At 62.3% G+C, this 26174-nt stretch overlaps 1 protein-coding gene across 1 annotated transcript in view; it reads right to left on the bottom strand.

Annotated features, from left to right (window-relative positions):
- The window catches only part of DOK7 (docking protein 7), a 37255-nt gene extending 15502 nt beyond the window's left edge, over positions 1–21753 (bottom strand). The window contains exons 1-7 of the mRNA XM_087434740.1: positions 21673–21753; positions 21557–21602; positions 12298–12528; positions 10209–10310; positions 7274–7454; positions 6506–6671; positions 3124–3330 (exon numbers count right to left, since the gene is read on the bottom strand). Coding sequence (XP_087290866.1) covers positions 3124–3330; positions 6506–6671; positions 7274–7454; positions 10209–10310; positions 12298–12528; positions 21557–21602; positions 21673–21726 — 987 coding nt within the window. The 5' untranslated portion in view covers positions 21727–21753. The remainder of the gene's footprint in view (positions 1–3123; positions 3331–6505; positions 6672–7273; positions 7455–10208; positions 10311–12297; positions 12529–21556; positions 21603–21672) is intronic.
- Positions 21754–26174: the final 4421 nt, after the last annotated feature.

Genomic DNA, 26174 nt, shown 5'->3' with positions numbered 1-26174 from the left:
TCCCCTCCCCCACCCCCGGCTCTGGGGACCCCCAGAGCTCCGTAAGTATGCCCAGCCCACCCAACATGCCCCTCGGCCACCTGTGGTGCCCTTCACCTGTCGAGACTCCGCTCACCTAACGTGGCTTTCCTGATGTCTTTCCTGACCCCTGACCCCTGACCATTCACTGGATGATGCTTTCAGGGAACGCCTCCTCTGGGGCAGACCCTGTGGCCCTTGACTTCATGCATCCCCTCATCTCTCTGGATGCTGTCCTGGTGCCAGGCCCAGCGCCTCCCAGGCAGGGACCACTCCTGAGTCGTCTGTGGCCCCCATGTCTAACCCAGGGCCCCAGGAGCCCCCCAGGGATGGAAAGAGGGAGCAGAGGCAGGCAGCCCCCTGGTCCCCGCCCAGGGAAGCGATCTTTGCATTCCTTGTTTGTTTGTGTGTGGGGAAGCCTGGCCCAGTTTTGCTGCATCGTATGGGCGTGGTCACTGCAGAGATGGCCCCCACGCCTCCTCCCAACAGCGTCCATGAAGCCCCTCACCCCAAGGGGGGTCCATTCCCCTCCCCTGGGGTCTGGGCCAGCCTGTGGCTTGCTCTGGCCCACAGGAAGTGGCAGAGGGACGCTCTTCAGGGTTTTGGGCCAAGGCCTCAGGGGCTGGCGACTTCCACTTTCTCTCTTGGAACCGGCCACCATGTGGGCAGCCGGCTACCCTGCCCGAGAGGGCAGCCCCCAGAGGAGAGCGGAGGCGGCCCAGCCAACAGCCAGCCAGGCCCCCAGCCAAATGCCACTGCCCAAGGACCCCAGTCGACCTCGTGGAGCAGAGACAAGCCGTCTCCACTGAGCCCTGCCCAGATCCCCCAGATTCACAAGCACTGAAACAGCCATGAGGTTTGGGGTGTTTGTTACGCAGTGATGAATGACGTGGGGAAGTAAAGACAAAGAGAGGGCTCTGCTGGGCAGAGAGCCAGCCACCTGCCGGGCTCACAGCCACCTTGTGCTCTGGACACGCTATGGGTTCTCAGGGGTGCTGGCAAACCTCAGCCGCGTCATATATGCAACTACTCCCCAGGACAAATATCTCCAGTGGAAACACTGTCACATTCAACTCAAAGATTCACCAGCCCTGAGAAAGAAAATACTCTCCATTCAAACTGTCGACGAGCCAGTCAGGTCTGGCTGATTCCCAGAGTTTGGGGTTAGTGTTTAAATAATCTCCAGTGGCCTGATCCTTGCCACTCCGTCTTATTAGTGCTCAGCATCCCAGCTCCTCAGGGAACAGGTATTAATGTGCCACCTTTGTTGACAAAGACCACATGGTGGGAGTCCTGTCGGGGACTGAAAGCTCTGGAGGACTTCCATGCTGAGAAGGTTCTAGAAAGCTCTGTGCAGACAGCACTGACTTGCCTTGCGTTAGACTTTGAATCAGAAAGTTGGCATGGCTAACCAAGCCCCTTGGGATAGTATTTCATACAGGGTTTCCTAAGAGAGAAAAACATCTACTAATGAGAATTTCATTTTTCTCTGCCCTTTCATTTTGGGAGAAAGAAGCAAAGTTCAATGAAACAAGTTCATCTGAAATTAAAGTTTTAAATTTCACCCAATCATTTCACATCCACCAGGAGGACTATTATTAAAAAAACACAAACAAAACAGAAAACAACAAGTGTTGGTGAGGACGTGGAGAAACTGGAACTCTCTTGCACGGTTAGTGGGAAAGTAAAATGGTGCAGCCTCTGTGGAAAACAGTGTGGAGGTTCCTCAAAAACGTAAACAGAAGTATCATGTGACCCAGCAATTCCACTTCTGAGTATACACCCAAAAGAGCTGAAATCAGAATCTCAGAGATATTTGTACACCCATGTTTACAGCAGCCTTATTCACAATACCTAAACCGTGGAAGCAACCCAAGTGTCCATCAATGAATGAATAACCAAAATGTGGTCCATCCATACAATGGAATATTATTCAGCCTTAAAAAGGAAGGGAATTCTGACACAGCTATGACATGGATGAACCTTGAGGACATTGTGCTGAGTGAAATAAGCCAGTCACAACAGGACAAATACTGAATGATTACACTTATATGAGGTCCCTAGAGCAGCCCAATCCATAGAGACAGACAGTGGAATGGGGGTGCCAGGGGCCGGGGGAGGAGGAATGCGGAATTAGTGTTTAATGGGGACAGAGTTTCAGTTTGGGAAGATGAACACATTCTGGAGACGGATGGTGGTGATGGCTGCACAACAATGTGAATGCACTTAATGCTGGACACTAACGGTTAAGATGGTAAATGTTATGTTGTGCGTATTTTGCTCAGGTAAAACAAAAACAACAAAACACAACAAAAAGCCCAATCAACCCTCCAGGAAGCAGGCTCGGTCCCACCCTGCCCCGCCGGTGCCTCTCACGCCCTGTCACTGTCTGGGCAGGATGGACCCCACACCGCAGGGCGTGTAACCTCCTCACAGCGGCTCCCCTCCAAATGCCAGGTGCGTGGCCCAACTGCCGTGACAACGACCCCTACGTGCACACACACACACACACACAAGTGCCCCAGGGGCACAAGAGCCAGGAGGGCACCCAACACTGCCTGAGCTGAGTGGAGGAGGGGCAGTTGCGGCACCGGGCTCCATTCCTGAGCAAGGGCTGGTCTCAACCTCCCCATCACCATCGACACTCTGCTCCCTGCGACGTCCAGCCCAGGTCACTCCTTGGTGACCCACCTTCCTCCCCTGCCACCGTGTTGAACCCCTCCGGCGGCACTGGGCCCCCCAGGCACAGCCTGCTCAGGTGGGAGGCCCCTCAGGGCTGGCCTGGGGTCTTTTCTCTGCACCTCCCCGGATGCCGGCTGTGGGTCCTGTCCATCAGCCCGTTCTCTGACGTGGTGTCCTGCACGACCCAGCCACGGAGGGGCCAAGGGCATGGGGCTGCGGCAGGCCACGGCAGCAGGTGTCCTCCCATCCCCGCCTTGGGACGTGGAGCTGAGGTGTAGGGCCGGGGAACCCAGGCCCTGCTCTTTCCGCGGAGCCCACTGCCTCCCAGGGCCCTGCCAAGGTGAGGCTCAAAGGCTCGGGTGGGAAGGGCATTGCTCATATTGAATGTCCACCACTGGGACAATTCCGCAAACCTTGGCCTACTCGCCCAGAGCCATCACAGAAGGCGGGGCTGGTTCCACCGGCCCGGTCCGTGGGGGGCCGACCTGGCCCAGCACAGGGGTCTCTCTCTGGGAGGGCGGGTCCCAGGATCTCCTCTAGGGGACGCTGCCCCCCACTGCCCAGGCGCCTGGCTACATCATCACCTGGCACCAGACCCTCCTTAGCCAGAGACCTGCTGGTGGGGTCACTCTGGAGCCACAAGACGCTGCACAGGGGCTGGAGGCGGGAGCAGCCTGAGGGCCCCTTCCCAGGGGAAGGGACTGAGCACCGAGGAGACCAGGATCCAGGCCGGCCCTTCCCCTATACGGCATCTCGTGTTAGGGGCACAGTGAGCCCCCGGTGCAGAGAAGGAAACTGAGGCTCAGAGAGATCGAGACGAGGCTGAGGTCTCAGGAACTGGCAGAGAGGTTCTACATTGTCACTGAAATCCTGGCGAATGGACTTCACGCCCAAGGACCGAAGTTTTCCCATCTGGAGATGTGGGTGAGTCTCCATGCCCTCAGGTCCAGATGGTCCCACTCGAGGCCACAGTGCACCATGGCTCCGAGGGCAGGGGGACACCGTGCCCGCCCCTCGGGCTGCTTTTCTGCCCCTGGGGGGAAACAGACTGGAGCAAAACGCCCCGAGGAGGAAGCGCGGAGGCTGCTGAGCGCTGCAAAGTGCCGGAATTACCAAAGCTGGTCCTGCCCCACTTAACCCCGTGCCGGGCAGGCGCTGGGCTGGCTGATGGCGCAGCAGGGCATGGAGTGTGTGGCCAGGCCACTTGGGGTCAGCTCCGGGCTCAGACGGACAGACTCAGGCAAGTCAGGGACTGCTCTGTGCCTCAGTTTCCCCATCTGTAAAATGGGTATGGTGCACATATCTTGTAGGATTGGTGTGAGGACCAACTCACTAATACAAGTGACAGCCATTAATGTGGGACCCCTGCAGGGTGGCTCCTGGGGTGGCTATCACCACCAGGCCCGTCTCGCCCCACCCAGGTGGCCCAGCCTGACCTCCCACCCTGTGCGACTCGGTCTCCCAGGCACCTCCCTGGACACTCGACGCACCCAGAATCACCCTGGTGTGCAAATGCCATGTGGGCTACGAAAGGACAACGGATTCCAGGCCCTGCTGCCACCCCAGAGTGGAAACCTCAGAGCAAGGGGTGAAGTTGACCACAGGCTAGTCAGAAACATGACAGGTGGTCCCAGACCCAGAGGGGTACCCGGTCTCCTTGATAAACCTGAAACGCTCCGTATCGAGTGACCGCACTTCAAAAACGTCTCTCGGGCCCGGCCCGGTGGTGCAAATGGGTAGGTGCGCGCGCTCCGCTGCGGCAGCCCGGGGTTTGCCGGTTCGGATCCTGGGCGCGCACCAAAGCACCGCTTGGCAAGCCATGCTGTGGCGGCATCCCATATAAAGTGGAGGAAGATAGGCACGCATGTTAGCCCAGGGCCAGTCTTCCTCAGCAAAAAGAGGAGGATTGGCAGATGTTAGCTCAGGGCCAATCTCCTCACAAAAAAAAAAGAAAAGAAAAAAAATCTCTCAATTTGTGACCGAGTAGAAGGGAGACAGGGCCTTTGCAAGGGCTGCTCCTCTGCCTGGGGCGCCCCCCCACCCCACGGGCAAAGCACTAGAACGCCCGGCACGGGGCAGGGGCCCATCACCCTCGGCCCAGGCCTGCCCTCCAGGGACCCTCACCCCAGCAAGAGCCCTCTCTCCCCGCCCACCCCAGGCTGGCCCTTCCTCTCTCCCCCTTTCAGTCACCACTTGTTAGCAGTCCTGGAATCCCAGGGCCCCGCCCACCTGCACAGCTGCTGCTCACCCTCCCTCAGCTGGACCACATCCGGAACCTTCCCACGGCCCCCTGCCTCACTGCCATCTGCACCCTGGGGCCAGAGTTATCGCCCTAAACACAGACCTGCTGGCGGCACTCTCCTGCTCAAGCACCTTCACTGGCTCCCTGCTACTCTGGGAATGCAGTGCAAACTCTGGGCCGGCTGACCGGGCTCTCCATAACCTGGCACCACTTCCTCCTTTTCCAGCCTTCCCTCTGCCACCCACCCTGACGGCCCCTGCCCGTGCCGTTCGTGCCACCCACCCAGACCTGACACACATCTGGAGAGCCCTTTTCTCTTCTCCCCCCTCTCCCTACCCTTCGATGGCTGGGCTAACTCCTATTCACCCTGCAGAGGCCCCTCTCAGAGTCACCTCCAGAGAGCCTCCCCGACGCCCCTGGGCTGGGGTCTGTGCCCCCCTCCCGCCCGTCCCCGGTGCCCCTCATGCCCTCTGAGGACTGGAAATGTCTCGCGTCCGTCTCACACAGGCTCTGAGGCTGCCCAGCCTGCCGTGTGCCCCCCCAGCTCCAACCCCTGCACCAGTGCCTGGCACGGAGAAACCACTGACATAGTCCCTCCTCCGCCCACATTCCTGGGGTCAGAGACCAGAGCCTCAGCCACAGCACTGGGTGTCGAGACCACCCAGCATTTGGACCACAAAGTCCAAAAGAGGCACCAGAGGGCGTGTCAGAGCTGGAGAAATGCAGTGTTTCAAATATACAGCAAGGAAGTCTCTCCTAGTTTGGGGCTTCATCCTTTACTCACTAAGAAAAATCATTTAAAGATGCTCACTGTGCCCCAAGAGGCTGAAGGAAGGACTAGAGGAACAGACTGGACCCAGAGGAGATGGGGGACCAGGAGGGAGGAGTAGCCAGCAGACGGCTGGACTCAGAGCACACAGATGGAGTGTTTCTGAGGGCCACCGTCCACCACGCGCCTCTGCCACAGACTCAGGGACCAACCCTGGACCAGACTCTCTGCCACCTGCTGAACTCGCCAGCATGCAAGGACCCTGATCCTCTGTGAACACAGCCGGCTCCCATGGACGTGGAAATGCCCTTGAAATGCCCTTACCAGGAGGACCTGCCCATGTCAGGGACGGAGACTTCTTCTGGGCCCCCTCCTCCTAGAAAATCCTATTCGTCCTTGGGCCCAGCTCAAATGCCCCCCGCTCCTACCCAAAGCCTTCCTTTCCTGGCCTCTGGGCTCCGAGTGGGCCCCCTCTGGGGACGGCACCCCGAATCTCTGGGCCACCCCCACCGTCTGTCCCTGTACACAGGACTAGGTCTTGTGCATATGCCCTGCAGCCCTAAACACACAGCAGGCCACTACCAACCCAGAGAGAGAGAATCAGGCCACGCTGGGGGACCTCGGGCTTTCGGCCACCAAGCTCACCCCGTCTGAATCTGAACAGGCTGCTGTCCTTGTGGAGACAGAGAGAAAATGTCCACTCATGAGGCACCAGGGCCACGCGGAGCCCCCCACACACGTGGCCAGGTCCTAAAAGGTCCCAGCCACACAGCCCTGGTCATACCTTCCCTGACCTGACCCTCCCCCACACCCGCCAGGGCACATTCCTGACACCCAGTCACACCGGACGTCTCAGGGTGGCCAAGGAGACCAGGGTCACCCTTCGCTGCTCTCTGGAGAGTTGTCTGGGACTGAGGGCCCAGGGGGTGTGGTTCTGGGGGCCCCAGGGCCAGGCTGTACCTGTATCAGGGGAGGGAGAGGATGTTAACTCCTTACGCCCAAGACTTCCAGGGCCTTCTGATGACTCCACCCAGCTCTCTGTCCTCCAAATTAAACGTGCGTGGGGCCCACAGACTCAGCACGATTCAAATTCTAGAACCTTCACAGTCCGGGTGACCCCTGTCGTGGGCTGAATGGTGGCCCCCAGAAGATATATTCACATCCTGGAACCTGACTGTGACCTCATTTGGAAAAAGGGTCTTTGCAGAGGTAAACGAGCGAAGGATTTCGAGGTGAGATCATCCTGGATTATGAGGCGGCCCTAAATCCAATGACTGCTGTCCTCTAGAGACAGAGAAGACAGAAGGAGAATGTCACATGAAGACCGACGAGAGACTGAAGCGATGCGGCCACAATCCCAGGGACTCCTGGAGTCCCCAGGAGCTGGAAGCGGCAGGAAGGACCCTCCCCTAGAGCTCCCCGGGGGAGCCAGCCTGCCCGCATGGGGACTGTGGACAGAACTGTGAAGGAATACGCTTCTGTTGCTCTAAGGTCCCCGGTTTGCGGTGATCTGCTACAGCAGCCCCAGGACCCTAACTCACGCCCTCCCGGACCTAAATTACCGGCCCTCCTCCCAGGACGGCCCCCGAGCAGCCTGGTAGTCTAACCCCACGTGCAGGGGTGCCCCGTCCCTCCGTCCCTCCGCCACCCAGCCCTGCAGGAGGACGTCCTCACTCGGCTGAGGCATTTCCTGTGACAGTCTAAACACCAGCTTAAATTGGCGGAGCAGCGGCAAGCTTGTCCCTGGAGGAGAACAGAGCCCAGTGGGACCTGCTGAGGGCTGAGGGCAGAGGGCAGAGGGCCGGGCCGGGCTGGCCCAGCCACCCGCTCACCCTCCACGGTGTTCTCTCACCGTTGCTGACTGGGCAGGTTTGGCCCGTGGCCTCGGGACAGCTTGGAGCAGGAGGGAAGACTGAGAATACCCAAGAGCATCTGCGCTCTCGGGTCAGTGTCCACAGTGGCACCGAGGTCTGGCCTCGGGCGCTGCAGGTCCGCTGGGCCGGCCTGAGTCTGCAGACTGAACTCATTTGAGGCCTCGCACAGAAGCCCCAGGATGGCCCTGCAACAGCTCGCTCTGGTTTCTGGCAACCCAGGAAAACACAACAGCTTGAGGTCCAGCCTCCGCCCTCACAGGAGTCACTGCTGGATGCCCGGGCTGTTTAAAAGCAGAAGAGGAGTCCACCCACACCGAGAGTCAAGAGTCAGAAGCTTAAACTCAGAGGCCACAGAGGAAAGATTCCAGCAGGCCTATTACATTAGGTCAGGGCAAATAACACGAGTCTCCAAGGAAACGGTCCTCCTGCCCTGCCCCCACCCCCCGCCCCCACCGCAGGGCGCACACCAGCGCCACCCCCGGTATGCACCCCAGTCCTTAAAGCAGCCACAAATGATCCTGTCTGAGCGTCAGAGCCAGGAGGGCCTGGCCCGGGAACTCCACCATCCCAGGCATGAGCAGAGTGAAGTGAGTACGCAGGTCTCCCTCCGCCAGGGACCCCACATGGAGGGAACCTCGGAGGGGAGGGTTGCCGCCTGCCGAGCGCACTGCGGCCTATGGCCCTGACCACCCATGCGAGGGAGCAGAACAAAGCTGGGCAAGGGTCCCCTGCACCCTCCATTGCTCTGGACCCCTGAGTGCCACGACCTCTAATGTGCCAAAGACGAGCTGGCCCGAGGGCTCATCCAGCAGGGGACTCAACTGATGACCCATCTGGCCCTCCACGCAGCCCAGAGCAGGTGGCCAACAGCTGTGCTCACCTCCCGCTCAAATTCCCCGGGGGTGGAATGCACACGCCTGCTGCAGTCAAGGCCCTTCAGACTCTGGCTGTGGCCACCCCACGGGCTCCAGGGACCACTGCCCCAAACTGCCCTGCCCCACAAACCCACCTGCACCTCTGCTACATCACCCCTTCTGCCTCCCTTTGCATCTCCAAACTCGTAACTTCCCCCAAGCCCACAACGCAGCGAGCACAGTGACGTGCAGCTGGCTACAGATGTCCGGCTGCCTCGAGCGGGAGCTTGACCCTCCCCTGCTTGTTCATCTCTGCAATTTATGTCTTGTCTGCTCACAGGCAGGGCCCCGCGGGCTGCCCCCACAGGGCTGGCTCCTGCTGCGAGACCCACCGGGTTTGTTCCCAGCACCCGGCACGGCCAATGGAACACGGGCCCAAATCAGCCTGTTCCACCCACCTGCCCTTTGCAGAACGAGGGGGCCCAGGTGGCCAGCATCCAGCACGACCATGTCCTCAAGTGCATTCCCTCTGCCCAGAGAATCCAGGCATGACCAAGGCCTGGGAGGCCGGCACACCCCCATCCAACCTGGCCGGACGAGAGCCTGTGCCAGACCCTGAGCCATGAGCCTGTGGGTCGGGGGGATTAATGCCCTTTTACGCGGGGGTGGAGGGGGAAAGGTGGAGTGAGGTTGCCAGCAGCTCGGAGCCTCCATCCCCACCTCTGCATGAGGGAGAGGGTGATGATACTCCTCTGGCAGGGGTCCCGGGCTGAACGAGGGTGGGGATGCGCAGCGCTAGGCCCAGTGCACGGCTCCCACCCAGGGCCCACCCTCCGACCCAGCACACTGACCGTGCGTATTGCAGCTGCATGCCAAGTCACCAGGAGGCCACTCAGCCCACTGCGAGCGCTGGGCAGCCAGCGCAGACAGGCACGTGCTCCACTGGAGAGAGGACAGAAGGGGCTGCGCGTCCCTCCCCACGGTGACTGCAGGTCCGTACGGAGGCCCAGACGCATACACACCCCATACTCGGAGAACTGTGGGCAGGGGGCACTGGAACAACCCCCAGCCCCAGAGCAGCCCCAAACTCTCTGTGGGAGGGACCAGGGTGCGCTGCTCTAAGCCCTGCTCCTGAGCCTGGAGGTCAGCTCACTGGCATGCTCACTCCTGTTTCTGCACTCACCTCGCCTGGGACGTCACTGTGGCCCTTGGGCACTTTGCCCTCAGAGCTCAGGAGGGGCCCTCATCTGTGACATTGGGCAGCTCTTCCTGCCCTGCCCTGCCCCTGGGTGTAGGGGGCTCACGGGCCATGGGAGCTGGTGTGTCCACGAGGAATCCTTGGTCCACAAATGTGTTTCTCAGTACGTCCTTGATAAATTTATTCTTTTTTTTTCATTAAATCCAAACACGAGCATCTCTGATGCTCTGTGACCTCAGACTCAGAGCCATGAATTGTGACATGAAGGCCACACTCCAGAGATGCTGAGTACCTCCTATGTGGGTTTTGTGCCCAGAGGGTCCCTCCTCTCATCCTCCAAGTGGCCTCGAGCCCCTCCCTCCAACGGGGAAGAGCAGAGGCAGCTGAGGGTCTGGACTCAGGGCTAAGCACCATGTTTTTGGGAGACACAACCCTCGCTGTGTTTCTGAGACGCCAGGACGGCAAGCATGCGAGTGGGGTGGGCCGGCTCCAAGCCAGGGTTTTCAGGGACAGCCGAGAGCTCCGGAGCTGCCTGGGGCCCAGCGTCCCCTCGGCTGCATACTTACAGTACCCACACCTGGTCCCGCCTTCAAAGATGAATCCGTTGGGCACGGCCCCGTAGCGCCGGAGGTCAGACAGCTTCCACTGCCCCGTGACGGCCGGAGGGACGTCCCTGGCCACGACGAGGATGTCGTTGCAGAGGTGGAGGGTGGCCGGGCCGCTCTCCAGCTTGGTGCCTGGAGCCACTGTTACGTGGAACCTATGCACTGAGGGCAGGACAGGGGCAAGAGGGCATCACCAGGGGCAGAGGAGGCAGGGGAGCAGAGGGCGGAGTAGCTCCCTGGGTGTCAGCTCCATTGGGCAGGCTGCCCTGCATCGCAGTCCCACTCTCGGCAGCTGCTCCCAGAGCAGCATCCAGCCCTGGGGTGGCTGCGCTCACTGCCCCCATCCTTCAGGACCCACCTTGTTTGGGGGGCGGGGAAGTCCTCAGAGGGGCTGCCCTGACCACCCTCCCCATCCTGACACGGCCGGACTCGGCCTCAGCAAGCTCCTCACACAAGATGGCCGATAGATACCCTGCGTCGGGAGTCCTGTTCACAGAGCACCTCCCCTCAGGAAACATCCCACCACAGGCAGCTGGCATGGTCCCATTTCACAGATGGAGAAACTGAGGCTCAGGGAGGCCCAGCCTCCAGTCAGTTCATGCAAAGTCTAGGGTCTGCCTCACAGCCAAACCTGGCCACAGGGACACTCAGGAAACCGTGGACCCTCCCCTCTCCAGTTAGGGGTTCTCCCTGGTGCTGAGCACGATGCACTTGCTCCCCACGATCTCGTCCTCTACCTCCACTCAGCCCTTTGCCCCTGAAGCCCCTCAGAGGAGGACAGAGGAGCTCTGCTCTCCCCAGATCGCCCCACCCCGGAAGGGGGTGCATGCCTGGGGTACCTGCCCAAGAGCGGACGGCAGCCTGCCTGCCTCAGCCACCGCCTCATCTCCAGCCCTGAGCCAGCGGGGCCAGTTCCCACCTGTCCCCTCCTCCTCCTCCGAGCCCCACCCGAGGCCCTGCAGTGGGGTGTCAAGGGGCTCCTGGGTGGGGAAGGCGGGCTGACGTCCTGTCATGCCTGGCCTGAGGTGGCTGGGCGTCAGTGACCCCATCGTGTTGTCCTCATCGTGATTTCTATAAAGGCGCCAGGACAGTGCGCCAGCTGCCTCTGTGCGGACCCTGCCCCAGCCCACAGGGGAAGGACAGCCGTGCCACTGAGCCAGGCTGAACGGCGGGAACCCCCAACTGGGGAACTTTCTAGAAAGGCGTGGTTCTTCCTTCCTGCCTCTGCGCCCTCTCACTGAGCCATCCACCCACCCGCTGCACTAAGCGCTGGTCTGGGGGCTCCTGCAGGAGGGGGGCTGCTGCTCCGGGCCTGGCTGGGTAAGGTGAGCGAGGCCCTCACCTCGGGCGCAGAACCCTCCAAGACCAAGATCAGTGATATTTTAATGATTATTTAAACAAATAAACATTAACGCAACAAGTCCAAGATAAACGAAATCTCAGATGTCTAAAATGAAGGCGAGGCCCGCCAGGGTCCTTGGCTTGGGTCCTTGGCAAGTGCAGGCTCAGAGTCGGCCTTTATTTTAAATTGATTTTGAGGGTTTTAAATACTACGTTAAATTATCCTTGATCTTGACAGCTGCATTTTTTGGGTCCGAGGCGAGTCCGGGCCTGCGACTCCTCTTCCGTGCGCAGGGTCGGCCCCCACCCGGCTGGCTGCTGAGGGCTCACCCCGTCCCAGCTGGACTGGGGCTGCCCCCTCTGCGCGCACCACCCGGGGTGGGCAGCTGCCGCCCTGTCTGCCCGCCGGCCGCCCCGCAGAGCTGTGGGGCGGGCCGTGCCCCCGCGTCTGCCTGCCTCGCCTCCCTGGCCTTCCCTCCCCAGCTCCGGCGGTGGACCGGCTGCACCCCAGTGGGAGACGCGGTGGGACGGTGACTCCGTGACAGCCCCTTCTCGCACCCTAAGCACAGAGCCCGGCGGAGGAGGGACTCAAATACTTCTGCCCGGTGCCCTGGAGTCGTGTCCCGGCCTCTGCAGCGCACGGGTGAGGGCCCCCAGGACACTTAAGGATGCGGCTGCCCCCCACCCCGGACCCCGTGCCCTGGCGTCACTCACCCTCGCCAAGTGCGTAGCGGATCCGGGCGTCCCAGGCGCACATGGCTTCTCGGCTGTCGAAGCCCAGCATGACGGCCTGCGACAGGCAAACGATGGCGAGCGTGTGGGCCAGGCCCTCGTAGGGCAGGCCGGGCTGCAGGCCGCAGATGTCCTCCAGCGTCAGGCTGCTGCGCTCCCGCAGGCCCCTGGCCCGCTCCGCCTTGTCCCTGTAGGCCAGCATCAGCAGGCAGTCTGCAGAGGTCACGGGACAGCACAGGTAAGGGCCATCAGGGGCGCCAGGCCAGCACAGCTGCCACCCGAGCCCCGCCCCCCCCACAGAGAGTCCTGGGTTCAAGGCGTGACCCCAAGCAAGCCCCCCAGCCGCTCTGAGCCTCCGCTTCCTGGTGTACAAAACTGCGCCCCAACACCACGGCGCACCGGCCACACCGCAGAAGTGGGCCTGGAGCTCTTCGTGGCTGGGCCGCCCGCCTGAATCGGACCCCCACGGCCGGGTCCTGGCCCCACCACTGCATCCGCCTGCCCCAGGTGCGAGGGCTCACGCGGCCGCTCTCAGGGGCTGTAGGGGCTCTGGTGGGTGGCTCCGGGGACAGGTAGAGCCTGCCGGGGGCTCGGGCCTTCTGCTTCAGCCCTGCGTGTGCCCCTTCCGGCCACACCAGACCCTCTTCTCCCGGACTCCAGCCCTGAGGGGGGAGGAGGGGCACTGGGCCTCGGGTCCCACTGCCAGATCCCACACGAGCCCACCCCCGAGACCCCGTGCCTCGGGCCCCAGTCTCTTCCCCGGCTGCAGGGGACGCGCCTGAGTCTGGGCGACTCGGGCCTCTGTCCTCAAGGTCCCCTTTTCCCTCCACATCGTAATTGCCCTCCCTGTTACCCCAACGGCAAAGCGGGCCCCAGGCCGCGGGTGCAGCTGCACTTAGCGCGGGGGTGCGCCTCCAAGTGCAGCCCGCGCCCCCACCCGTGTGGCCCTGGGCCCTCGCAGGGGACCTGCTGCCGCCTGTCCTCCCAGAGGCGCCCCCGCCGGCCCGGGGTCCATAGCTTCTGGGCCCCGAGGCCCGGTCTCCGAGGAGGGCACAGGGTGTGGGGCCTGAGTGGACACCAAGTGTGGGACACCCGGCATCCTGCGGGAAAGGGAGAAATCAGGTGCCTCGTCCCCGTCCCTGCGCGGAGAGGACGGGGAGAACGCGGGAGGCCGCCCCGGGAAAGGGGCGCAGCGACATGGCCACTTGAATCCTCCGGACAGCAGGCCCTGCCAAGCCAAGTGAGAACTTGCTCACAGGAGGTCTGCGCAGGGATGGAGCACGCCGAGGGGTCGTTCCGCCCCGCCCCTCCTGGCCAGTCAGGCACAGCCAGGCCCGGGGCGAGAGGAGGACGGGGACACGGAGGCCGCGGTCCGCAGACCTTCCCCGTGGGGGCCAGAGGGCGGACAGCCGTCCCGGCCAGGCCCCTGCCCTTGTGGGGTGAAAGGGCCGCAGGCCGTATGTAAACTAACACGGGGGCTGGGGGCCCCCAAACCTGCAGTTACAAAATGGGGAGACCCTCACCCCCTGTGTGAGGTCCTGTCCGCAGTAGCCAAAATGCTTACATCAGAACAAAGCTAAGATGTTTCCATTTTGAGGGAAGGAAACTCCCAGAACCCACAGAGCCCCGTCCGCCCAGCCAGGGCGCCGGCCCGTTCTCTCCCGCGCGGCCCCGGAAGAGGCTGCAGCTCAGACAGCTCCTTGGGAAACTCGTGGCCTGGCCAGAGGGAAAGAAGTCACACAGGTGGCATAAAGGCCACGTGTCTTATGGAAATGTCCCCCCAATGTGTCACCAGAGTCTCCAGGGGTGAGAACTTGAGGGAGGTCCCAAGCATAGAAAGATTCGCAGTCAAGATCCTCGTGGGACCAGAGGGAAGCCACTGAGCGCAGCGGGGCAGCTACAGAAGGGAGCGCAGCATGAGGACAGCCCGCCACCCACACCCCCAGACACACCGACCACCTCCTGCCGCTCCTCTCCCCACAGCAGGCTCCGGCGTCCCTCACGGTGGTTTTCCTACCTAGCTGTCTGTCCCTTGTCTATTTGCTGTCTCTCCCCCCAACCCCCAAAGGTGAGCTCTTCAAGGCAGGCCCACCTCTGCTTGTGCACAGTGACAGCCCCATCACCTGGCACAGAGGAGGGTGGGGATGTTCTGTCAAATGAAAGACCATCGCTTTAGGTGTGGTCCGACCCGAACAGCAGAACGAGACTGTCACCTCCTCTGTTCTAGGAGTTATGCTCCCAGGAATACAGCCAAGAGCAGGGTCAACAAATCTTTCTGTAAAGAGCCAGACGGTAACTATTTTTGGCTTTGTGGACCACACAGTCTCTGTCACAACTACTTAACAACACGTAAGTGAATGGTTGTGTTCCAATAAAACTTTATTAGAGAAATAAGCAGTGGGCCGGATTTGACTTGGGGCCGTGGTGTGCCGACTCCTGGTCTAGAGTCGAGTTGGCTACAACAGCCGGTGCATCACCCCACGGGTCCTCACCCTTCCTGATGCCTCCTGCCACAGAGCAGGTCTCCCTATCCTGGGGTGTGCGTTTGCACGACTGGTTTTGGGGGCCTGCGTGCAAGAGCCAACACTTGTCCCTGAGACTCTCCCCCCGGGGGTGTCCAGTCTTTTTGGATTCTGGCTGTGTCTGAAATGCAGCCCACACCCTACTCCTGAAGGAGATCTGGGATTCATGAGCACCCTCAGCCATCTGTAGTGGGCTGAATGGGGCCCCCAAAAGGTATGTACTCGTCTGACCCCCGGAACCTGCAAATACAACCTTATTTGGTAAAAGGTCTTTGTAGATATGATCAAGTTAAGGATCTCAAGATGAGATCATCCTGGATTAGGGTGGCCCTAAATTCAATGACGAGTGTCCTAAGAAGAGACAGAAGAAGAGACAGACACACAGGTGAGGAGGCTGCGTGAAGACGAGTCATGGCTGATGCAGCCCCCGGGGAACGCCTGGAGCCACCAGGAGCTGGAAGAGGCGGGAAGGACCCTCCCCCAGAGCCTCCAGAGGGAGCGCAGCCCTGCCCACACCCTGACTTTGGATGTGTGGCCTCCAGGACTGAGAGAGAATCCCGTTGTTTTAAGCTCCCGGTTCATGGAGATCTGTTATGGCCGCCCCAGGAAACTAAGACACCATCCAAGTCACTGATTTTGTTTTTAAATACGAGCAAAGCAGTGAGGGCCACACTGTGTGCCGTGCGCTGTGGGAGCAGCTGACCCACCCCACACTCGGGGCCCCCACGCCCCCCAGCAGTGCGGCCCCCCGGGAGTGTGGGGCCCAGGGGGCCCTGTGCTTGCAGCTGCCCCAACCCCCCACCTCTCGCCATCACCTCGGCCCACAGATCGACCCTATTTTGAAAACCCATCCTCAGGGAGCGCTGTTCAGTGCAGAGCTGCGGCAGCGACAGGCACCGAGAACGGCAATTCTCCGTCCCGGGCCTGGGACAAAGCAGGGGCGGGTGGGAGGGACAGCGGCCCAGCGCCCGGGAGCAGCGACACGGCCCGCCCTTCCCGGGCTGCAGCTCGCCTCCAGACACGCTGGACAGAGGGATGCCAGAGCCTGCACGCCGGCCGCTGGAAGCCCAGCAAGACTGGTCGCTTGGCGGGGTCCCCTGGTCAGGGCTGAGGAAGCCCCGCCGGCCTTCCCGCCCAGCACGCCGGGCCACCCCCTCAAACGGCATGGTCGAGCTCCCCTCCATGCTGGGCCGTGCCACCCGACCTGGAACAAGCTGGCCCCGCTCATGGCGGCCGCCCACGTCTGAAGCCTGGGGCTGCAGGGGCGCGGCCAGGCTGGCCCAGGGGAGGAGCCGGAGAGTCCACAGGGCCGAGGGGGCCCTCTGGGCCAGGACAGCTCGCGGCCGGGGTCGGGGGTGGAGGGACACGGTGGAAGGAGGTGGAGGGAGGCACAGACACAGCAATGACACAGGTGCCAAAGACAGTGAGGACCAACGGGGTGCACGCACGCTCACTCACACCCACAAGCTCATGCATGCTCACACGCTGGCATCACTCACACAGATACACACTCAAACACCCACATGCTCACTTGCGCACGTGCAGGCTCACGCAAGTATGCACACGTATGCATTCCCCACACTTGCTCTTACACGCGCACACACTCCGCATCACTCCCACGGCCACTGAGCACCCCGTGTGCACAGGTGCCACCGGCTGACCTGGTTCAAACCCCACGTCCATGAGTGGGGGCCGTCCCGCAGCTCCGGGGCCTCTGCTCTCCGTCTGAGGAACAGGCAGCACCCGCCTTGCGGAGCCGAGGCGCGAGCAGGGCCCGCCCGGCGAGGCTCTGGGTAAGCGCCACACCGCCAGTGAGCCCGGAGCAGACCAGCAGGGGACCTCGCCAGGGCCTGGGACAGTCCATGTCATCATCAAATGCTGTAGATTACCTGCCCCTGGGGTCAGCCACCCCCGCCGTCCAGCAACTCCCACCTGCAGCGAGCAGGGCCAGTGTAGGGGGGAGCCAAGTGCCCGGTGGGCACCTACCCACCCTGCAGAAGGGACCTGACGCTGACAGACCCCCGCTGGGGGCCGAGGAGCCCACCACACCTCCCGCTCTGCCCACAGCCGGCCACCTCCCCGCAGCCATCAGCCCAGCTCACTCTGCTTGTGAGCAGCTGGGGGCCCAGGGGACAGAGCCAGGCCCCGACACAGGGGACACCCAAGACCAGGGACGGTCAGACACCAAAGCTGGCTGGCAGATCAAGGAGAAAACTGTGAGGAAGTGCTGCTCAGGGGACGGGAACAGGCACTCGATGACAGGGGCTGTCGGGGTCAAAGACTCTCCCAGAGGGGACAACGAAACCACCCCCCAGTGATGTAGGACCCAGCCCAGCAGCCCCACAAGGAACAGCACAGTGCTAGAGGGAACAGCCAGTGCAAAGGCACAGAGGCAGGGACCCAATGGGTGGGCCGGCACGGGGAGGGAGGGGAAGAGTAGTCCCAGGGATAGGCGGGGTCCAGTCAGGTGGGCCTGGTGAGCACACTTGATCCTCCTCCCAGCCCACCAGGGAGCCCTGAGGGATCTAAGCAAAGAGGGCCCTGCCTGGCTGCACGTGGAGAATGGACATGGGGTAACAGCAGAGGCCTCCAGGCTCCTGCAGCTGTTCTGGTGGAAGGTGCTGCTGGCCTAGGCCAGGAGGAAAGGGGGCCGAGGCTCTGCAGGAACATGGTGACAGCTTGGTGACAGCCCGGAGGGGGCCGTCCCTCTGCCTGAGGCAGCACTGACTCCCAGGCCCTCTCGCGGGGCGGGATGCGGGGGTGAGGGAGAGGTGGGGGTGAGGGCGAGGCTGGGTTCCGGTGGGGGAAAGGACGCCTGGGGAGGTGGCTGCGGGGCGGGGGTTGGGTGGGGGCTCTGTCCGGCACACGTGAGACTGAGAGGCCCATCAGACACTGGGCAACGTGCACGCAGGCAGCTGGACACGCGCGTCTGGAGTAAAAATAACCGTGGAGTCATGAGCACTCAGAGGCGATTACGGCCGGGTGGAGCTGCGGGGAGGGCGGGCCGGGAAGAGGCAGACCTCCGGCCTCCGCAGGCGGAGACGCAGCCGAGAGGATGGAGGGCCAGGGAGACGGAGGGCGACACCCACGGACACAGCCCGAGGCCTGGCACGGAGGACCAGTGGGGGCCGGATTTGGCCCTCGGGAAGAGGCAGACCTCCGGCCTCCGCAGGCGGAGACGCAGCCGAGAGGATGGAGGGCCAGGGAGACGGAGGGCGACACCCACGGACACAGCCCGAGGCCTGGCACGGAGGACCAGTGGGGGCCGGATTTGGCCCTCAGAGGTCACGGTGACCTTGAGCCAGCGCCTTCAGCAGAGCAGCATGGCAGGAGCCCGAAGGGACTCAGCAGGGGCAGCAGCCTGGGGAGGGGGCTGCTAACCAAGCCAAAGCCAGGAGGGGCCCCTTCTGCCCCTGGGCCAGGCCCAGTTCACGATCCTTCACAGCGTGGGCCTGGGGCGCGCGGAGGGCTGTGCCGGCTCACACAGGCGGCACCCCCAGAGCACGGTCATCGCGGGAGCAGACAGGCCCCACAGGTCCAGGGGCAGACCCAGGGTCAGCCCCTCCCACCCACCGCCCGTCTGCCCTCCGCGGGGACCCTCCCTGGGACCATCACTAGAGCCCGACTAGGACTCGGGTCACAGTGCGTGGGAGCGGAGCCAAGGTCTGAGCCCAGTGCTCTGACTCAGTCCTGACCAGGGGCTGCAGGAGGCCCTGGCCCTCTTGTGCGAGGTCTCCACGGGGACAGGAGGGCTGGCCGCCACCCACACTGTGTCCTCGGGCTGCCTGCTCAGCCAGGGACTGAGACATCACGCCCATTCCCAGGGACACAGATAATCCAGAGCCAGGAGGTGTGAGCCGGAAGGGACCCATCACCACCACCCGGGACCTCATCCTCTTGGAATAGGCCCACCTTAGCAGAGCTGCCAACTGCACAGGCTGAGGGGCCGGCCCAGGCCGGTGGGGCAGCTCGCAGCATCCAGGGCTGTGCCCTGAGGCCCCATTCGTGGGCTCACAGCACCTGCCAGGCTGCCTGTGAGGGATGAGGCCAGTCAGGGGACCCTACCTTCCAGGAACTCAGCGCCAGGACCGAGGGCAGGGACCCCGGGGGAGACTGAATGCACACCCCACCGTCAGTGGCAAGAGCAGCTCTCAAGGGCACCTGGCCCAGAGAAGGGACCCAGACACAAATCCTCTGGTCCAGCCAGAGGTCGAGACCCCGAGGGACACAATCCCACTGAAGCATTACTGCCTTCGTGAAGATCTCTCACTTCGTTTAATATAAGAGGTTTTCCTCTCTTGCACTCACTAAACTTGACTGTAAGAAGTGCTCCTGGTTAAGAGAAGCACACACAGGAGAAAGGGCATTGGGCGGAGGGTGCCCTCCGGCCCCACAACGGCCTCTGGTGCCCCTGGGCTGGCGAGCCCTCTCAACCGCCCCTCATGGGCCCTCCCTGGAGAAAAGCACCATTTTTAAAGATACGAGTCCTGGATTTTTATGACGAGAAGGCAGGGCGGCCTGGACTCTCTCCTGCACAGGCCCCCCCTTTGCTGCACGCAGGATCTGGGAGGTCTCAGCTGTGGGGTCCTCCAGGATGCCGACCTACCCCTCACACCTGAGTCCCCCCGGGAGCTGGTGTTTAGGATAAGGTTGGGTGAGGCGGGGGGCCGAGGCAAAGACCCCATCACAGCCAGGCCCACCCCAACGCCCTGGGAGAGGGGGCCTCGAATCAGCTCAGGGCTGGGGAGGTCAGGGGCTCTGACCCGAGGGGATGGGAGCACAGCCTCAGCACTGAGCGCCAAGCAAGGGCCGCCGAACGCAGGGCCATGTGGCCACAGGGCTCAGCTTTGGGACGCGGCCTCGGCCTGCATCCGTAAGAGGATGACGGCCGTCCTCATGCCATGTGAGGATGAAGGGGGTGCTGCTACAGTGACCAGCACCAACAGTGGGTGTTCTGAGACGCTGGGTCCGGGACATGAGATGGTGGGTGCGGGCTCAGAGTGGACGTCAACCCAGAGGGGCGTGCCCTCCATCCCTTCCCGCCCTATCCCTGGCCTCTGCATCCTTCCCTCTCTTCTCCACCAGCTTCCCTCCAATCCAGCCCCAGCGTCCTTGGTGTGGGGAGGCTCTACCTTCCCCAGATTCCATGGCGCTCTACCACGGGGGCTGCTTTCTCTACTGCTCCTGGGCATGCAGTAAAACCCAGGAAGGGCTCAATGACCACCAAGTCCACTTGCAGACTCAAGTGGTGTTGGGGACCCACTGTCAACTCCCCTGCAGCGCAGAAGGGCCCTCCCTCCACCGGCGTCCTCCAGGGCCGGGGCTGGGAGCACCCCTCTCAGGGATCTGATACTGAGATAAAACCCACATAGGGGGCTGCAAATTGCCGCTCCACCCCTCACCCCTATCCAGAGACAAAGACCAACCCCAGGGCTGCTCTTCGGGAGGGCCACCCTCCCAGGAGACTCTCTGGAGGTTGCCCAGGCCCGGGCTCACCACTGTCCCACCAAGCAACACCCACCCGACAGCCAGCCCCACCTCCAGCCACAGCTGGCCAAAGCCTCTTCCACGTCCCGTGGGCCCTTGCCCCGCTGCCCCTGCCCTCCGCCTGGCGAGTGCCCCCCATTCCCTGCCCACTAGGGGACCCTCTGTCTCCTCCATCAGGCCCCCTGGAGTTCCCCAGGACAAGGCCCCGCACAGCATCAGGCAGGGGTCTGGGCACCAACCACTGGCTGGATGAACGACCCGGGCATGGAGCCCAGCCCCCTGGAGGGGGAGCTGAGGCCCAGCAGGAAGTGAGCATGTACCCCGCCAAAAACAGGGGGTGCCCAGAGCAGGCTCAGCAGAAGAGACGAAGGAGAGGACCCAGGAGCAGAACAGGGAGGGCACCCCCACCTTCCCTGGGAAATGACAGACACGCCAGGCGCCCCGGAAGACGCCCTGGCAGCCCCACACGTGTGAGGCAGCGAGCACCCACGCCCCCAGCATCCCACACAGACCCCTGGGGCCTGGGCCGGCTCCAGGGCACCTGTCTCAGCAAACAGCTGCAGCCGAACAGCTCTGCGCTCCGCTGCGCCTGAATCCCGCGCTGAAGCTGAAGATGCCCAGCTTCGGGCTCCCTGCGCCTCCTCCCAGGCTTGGGGCGCCGGATGGGCGGGGAGAGCCTGGGTGGTCCACTCTCTCCTCCGGGTTCTGTTCGCCCACACCACGTGGACTTCACCTTTCTCAGACACAAAAGCAGCATTCTGCTCCTACCTGGCAGCCCAGCCTCTGCTCCACCTGGGGAAGGTGGAAGGGCGCCTGGGGTCAACACCGCCTGGAACCCCCATGCGGATTCGAATTCAATGACGCTACTCACGCACCAGGCGCACAGGAGCCTAACTTCCCGCGGTGCCCCCCTGGTGCGCGACGGGGGAGGGGAAGCGAACAGGCTCCTGACTGCGGCCCCTCCAGCCACCACTGCCCCCCGCAGGCCCCTCCGGGCCTCAATCTGCCCTTCTGGAAAGGGAGTCCCCGCGGGCCCGGGGTCTGCGCCGGCGGGAGGGTCCCGGCCCCGGCGTCCGCGGCAGGAGCAGGCCGAGGCCGGAGCGCTCTCCGGTTACAGCCCTCGCCCGGCGCCGCCGGCTATTTCGGGCGAGCTGGCCGCGCTCCGGGCCGCCGCGCCGGAGGCCGCCGGGCCCGCTCCTCCGCGCCCCGCGCCCGCGCCCGCGCCCGCTCACCTGCCACCGGCGACGGCTTGCGCAGCACCAGCCACCTGCTCTTCCACTGCAGGGACAGGGGGAGCGTGAGCGGCCGCCCGCGCCCGCCCCGCCCCGCGCCCGCCGCGCGCCCCCACCTTCTTGCCGTCCCGCAGCTTGACCTGGCCCTCCACCAGCGCCGCCTCGGTCATCTTCTGTCATGGTTCCCGCGGCGCCCGCCGCGCCCCGCCCGCCGCCCCGCGGCCGCCCCAGCCCAGGGTCACTTTCAAAATAGCTCCGGGAGGGCCCTGGGCTGGGCCGGCGAGGGCGGGCCGGCGGGCGGGGCGGCGGGCGGGGCGCGGGGCTCCCCGCCGCCGGGTGGGGCGTCCCTGCCGAGGTGCGCGCCCCTGCGCGGCCGGGGCAACGGGCGCAGCGGGCGCCTGAGGCCACCGGAGCCCCCTTCCAGAACCAGGTTCCGTCTGGGGCTCCGACACTGCTCAGCGTGGGGAGGGAGGTGCTTCTCTTCCAAAAGCAAACAACCCAACAGAAAGGGGACACTCCTGTGTCCTTGCTTCCCAATTTTAAAGTTTGTCTTCAACCAACCTGCCTTCACCCTCTGGCACCTGCCCCTCCCACCACCTCAGGGCTATCACCAGACACCCTGGCAACAGACTGACCCTGGGACCACCCTGGCCAGGACACTGCCTAGCCCCCAGCCCTCCAGCCCCCTGCCCCCTTCGCCCAGGCCGCCCCCACCCCCCAGGCAGGGTGATGGAGGGGGGTCCTTTTGTGTCCCCAGGCAGCAAGGACCCAGTGCGGGTTGCTGCCTGGTGGTGGGTGGGCTGGGGACCCACTGTGCACCACAGTGCCCCAGGTCCCCATGTCTGGTCTCCCCACCCCTGCCTGAGAGCTGTCCCACTAAAGGTGATCTTACAACCCCCTCCCGTAAGGGGAGATGGCCCTGAGGAGCTGTGCTGTTCTGTAAGGGCCCACTGGGAGTCCCCTTCGAGGGGGCCCTCCCAGCTTCTGGATTTCCCCTCCTCCACCCTGTCATTCTGGTCCAGATGCCCCTGATTCCTTCCGAGCCCAGGTGGTTCGGGAGACCTGGCAGGTCTACACCCTGGACGTCAGCCCCCATCTCTAAGACGATCTCCCACACCCACGAGTTCAGGAGCATCCAACAGATAAGGGGATGCTGGCAGAGGTAGGGGCAGCACCCTAGAGAAGCGATGTGCCCTACTCAAGGTCCCATCCTCAGGGGCTTGCCTTCCAGGGGGGTAAGAGGGAAGAGAGAAACAAGTATGCTGTTATCTGCATGGGCAAGACGAGCTGACTCCCACGGGGCATCTGTGTGCGTCGTTGTCCCCGTCCAGGCCCCCAGGGCTGGGTCCTGTCACTCACAGAGGATGGAGCTGACGCTTAGAGCCATGAGGTCTCCCCAACCAAGACTGACCCGTGTCGGCTGAGCCCAGAGTGGGAGCCTTGGGGGCAGGCAGAGCCCTGTGCTGGAGTCCCAGCTCAGCAGCCACCATGCTGAGTGCAGAGGACAGGTCCACGCCCTCCGGGCACCCCCTTCCCACTGTCCCTGGGGATCTGAGAGTGCAGGCCCCTAGTGGGCCACAAGCTTGATTCTGATCCCCCGCGGATGTCTTGCTGGGGCCTAATGCAGAGCAGGGCCACACCAGGCCCAGGAAGCAGCTCTGTGTCTCCCCTTGTCTCGTCCCCTCCACCCACCCCCCATGTCACGTGTGGGCCACCAGCTGCCTTCCACAGAGCAGTTGCCCAGCCATAGAGCTCCATTCATGCTCCCCATACATCTCAGGCCCCCAGGGGCTGGCCCAGGGACAGCTGGTGTGGAGCCGGATGGCGGAAAGGGACTGTGGCCACTGACACATCCGCCGCCCCGGGCGCCTGGCACATGGTCGTCCCTGCAGGGAGGGGCAGTGCCCTGCTGCATTCCTGAGCGCTGGCCCCAGCCCAGGCTCCTGCCACGCCTGCAGCTGCACCTGCTCCCGCACTGGCCCCAGGAAATGTGGGCTGCGGCAGGGACAGACAGCTCCCCTCCCACTCTGTGCCGCGCCAGGGCTGCAGACAGGCGGGCGAGCTTCCTGCCCGGCTCTGCTCCCAGACCCTGGGTCGGCTCCCGGCCTGTCTGCTCCCCAGTGCCTGCTGTAGACTGAATGTTCGTGTCCCCCCAAATTCGGGTGTTGAAGCCCAAGCCCCAAAGGGATGGTGTTAGGAGGTGGGTCCTGGGAGGGGGTCAGGTCATGGGGGTGGAGCCCCCACGATGGGATTAGTGTCCTTGTAAGAAGAGACACGAGAGAGATGGTCCATCTCCAACACTGCAGGAAGGTGGCTGTCTGCACACCTGGAAGGTGTTTGGCACACCGGAACCCAACCGTGCTGGCCCCTGGTCTCTGACTTCCGATGTCCAGGACGGTGAGAAACAGCCGTCTGTTGTTTCAGCCACCCAGTCTATGGTATTTTTGTTACAGCAGCCTGAGCCGACTAAGAGTTTCCCCAGCTGTTACAGCCAGAGTTGCTGTTTGCGAGTGGCAGAAACTGGCCCCTAAAGCAGGAAGGAATTTGCTGGAAGAATGTCAGGCCTCTGGTAAACCCAGGGGAGGCTGGAGAGCCGTGGAAGCCTCAGGAGTCAGGGCAGCAGGGAAGCACAGCCACTTTCCTGAGACAGGATGGCACCCCAGCCCTGCACCACACACAGCTGGACTCCACAGCCGTGGGGCATGGCTGTCACCTTCCAAGAATCCGTGGGTCACAGCTGTACCACTGACTTACCACACAGCCACGGGTGCCACCTCATGGCCGGGGACACTGCCACCATTATGAGACTGTGGCCATAGGGAGCTGTTGCCCCATCAGTGGCTCTGCAGCCACGGGACCTGCAGCCAGAGACTGGACTATACCTGCCGCTCACAACCCAAGTTGAACTTTAACCATCACACCGTCCTTCTGGCCTCAGTGTCCTCTTCTACCCCGACATTATTACAATGAGCCCCTGATGAGATTATGCGTATGAGGGTCTTTCAAAATGATCATGTGTTTTACAAACACAAGGGGGTGATGGGGACGAGGGACGGGCTGCCTCGTCTTGTATCTCCAGGTACTCGGTGTGGCTGGAGAAAACCACACACGGCCCGACCATGGCAAGCCCTTGCCTGCGTCCCCCCACCCATTCACTCGTTTCCAGTTCCCAGCTCTCCCAGTGAGGTGGGGCCGTTTGAAGGGGTTCTGGCCAGTGGAGTGTGGGTGGAGGTGATGACCACCGCTTCCAGGCCCAGCCATAGGATGCCCTGTGCCATCTTCCACACGCTTGTCATTCATCGTGTGCTGAGATGGACTGTTATGGACTGAACTGTGTCCCCGAAATTCACATGTGAAGCCCTAACCTGCAATGTGACTGTATATGGAGACAGGGTCTTTAAGGAGGTGATTAATGTGAAATGAGGTCGTGAGGGTGGGGCCTTGATCCCATACAACTATGGCCTTATAGGTAGAGGGAGAGACACCAGAGATCTCTCTCTCAGCGCACACAGAGAGAGGCCAGGTGAGGACACAGCAGGAAGACAGCCATCTGCAAGCCAGGAGAAGAGGTCTCACCAGAAACCAACCTCGCTGGATCTTCAGCCTCCAGAACTATGAGAAAATCCATGTCTGTTGTTTAAACCCCCCAGTCTGTGGTATTCTGTGATGGCAGCCAAGCAGACTAGCGCAGAGAGTGTGGCAGATTGTTTGAAAAACTGGCTGTAAATAGTCCCCTCCCTGCACCACACCCCTTGAAATGTGACCACGTACCTCCTCCCACTAAGAGATGGAGTCTGTCTACGCCTGGAATCTGGCTTGCTTTGACAAACGAAACACGATGGAAATGCTCAGGTCCACTCTTTCTTTGGAGCCCAGCCTCCATTGCACGAGCAAGCCCAGGCTAGGCTGCTGGATGATGGCAGACATGTGGCCGAGTCACCCCATGGCCCCAGCCAACAGCCAGTCAGCTCCCAGGAGCACAGTGGCCTGAGACCCACTGATGCCTCCAGATATGTGGAGGAGCGGCCCGGCCCAGAAGAACCCCCAGGCCGAGCCCAGCTCGAGTTACCAGCCCCCAGAGCTGTGGTCTCAGTGCACAGCTGTTGTTTTATGTCACGGAGCTGTGAGGTCATTTGTGACATGGAATAAGGCGTTCTGATATAGGAAGGGTCAGTAGTGGACTCCAGGCATCACGGGACATTGGAAGCTCTAGACAGAAGGAGCCTGGGTCCCTGAGTCGCCCTGGGAAGGCTACCAGCAGACATCCAAGCTGAGCATGAAGTCCCACCCCCGCGAGCCGGACAGAAGAGGAGAAGTCCACGCCTGCACCTGTCGTGGTGACACCACAGCCCGTCAAACAAAGACCACAAAAGCCACCGAGGAAAAAGTTATTCACAAAAGAACAACAATTGGCCCGAAAGCCGATTTCTCAACAGTAGCAGTGGAAGCCAGGGACAGTGGCACACCTTCCAGGGCTGACAGAAAACGACCACATCGGAGATTAAGTGATGAGAACACCATGAACTGCTTTCTGGCAATAAATGTGAAAGTTTAGACAGATAGGTTCATAAAAGCATAACTTCCTGGAACTGGCTCAGGAAGAAACAGAATTCTCAAC

The sequence above is a fragment of the Ceratotherium simum genome, chromosome 8 (genome assembly GCF_057802395.1).
Source record: "Ceratotherium simum simum isolate JZ-2026a chromosome 8, ASM5780239v1, whole genome shotgun sequence".
In the NCBI taxonomy this organism is placed as follows: Eukaryota; Metazoa; Chordata; class Mammalia; order Perissodactyla; family Rhinocerotidae; genus Ceratotherium; species Ceratotherium simum.
This window is presented reverse-complemented; position numbering and strand designations above follow the sequence as displayed.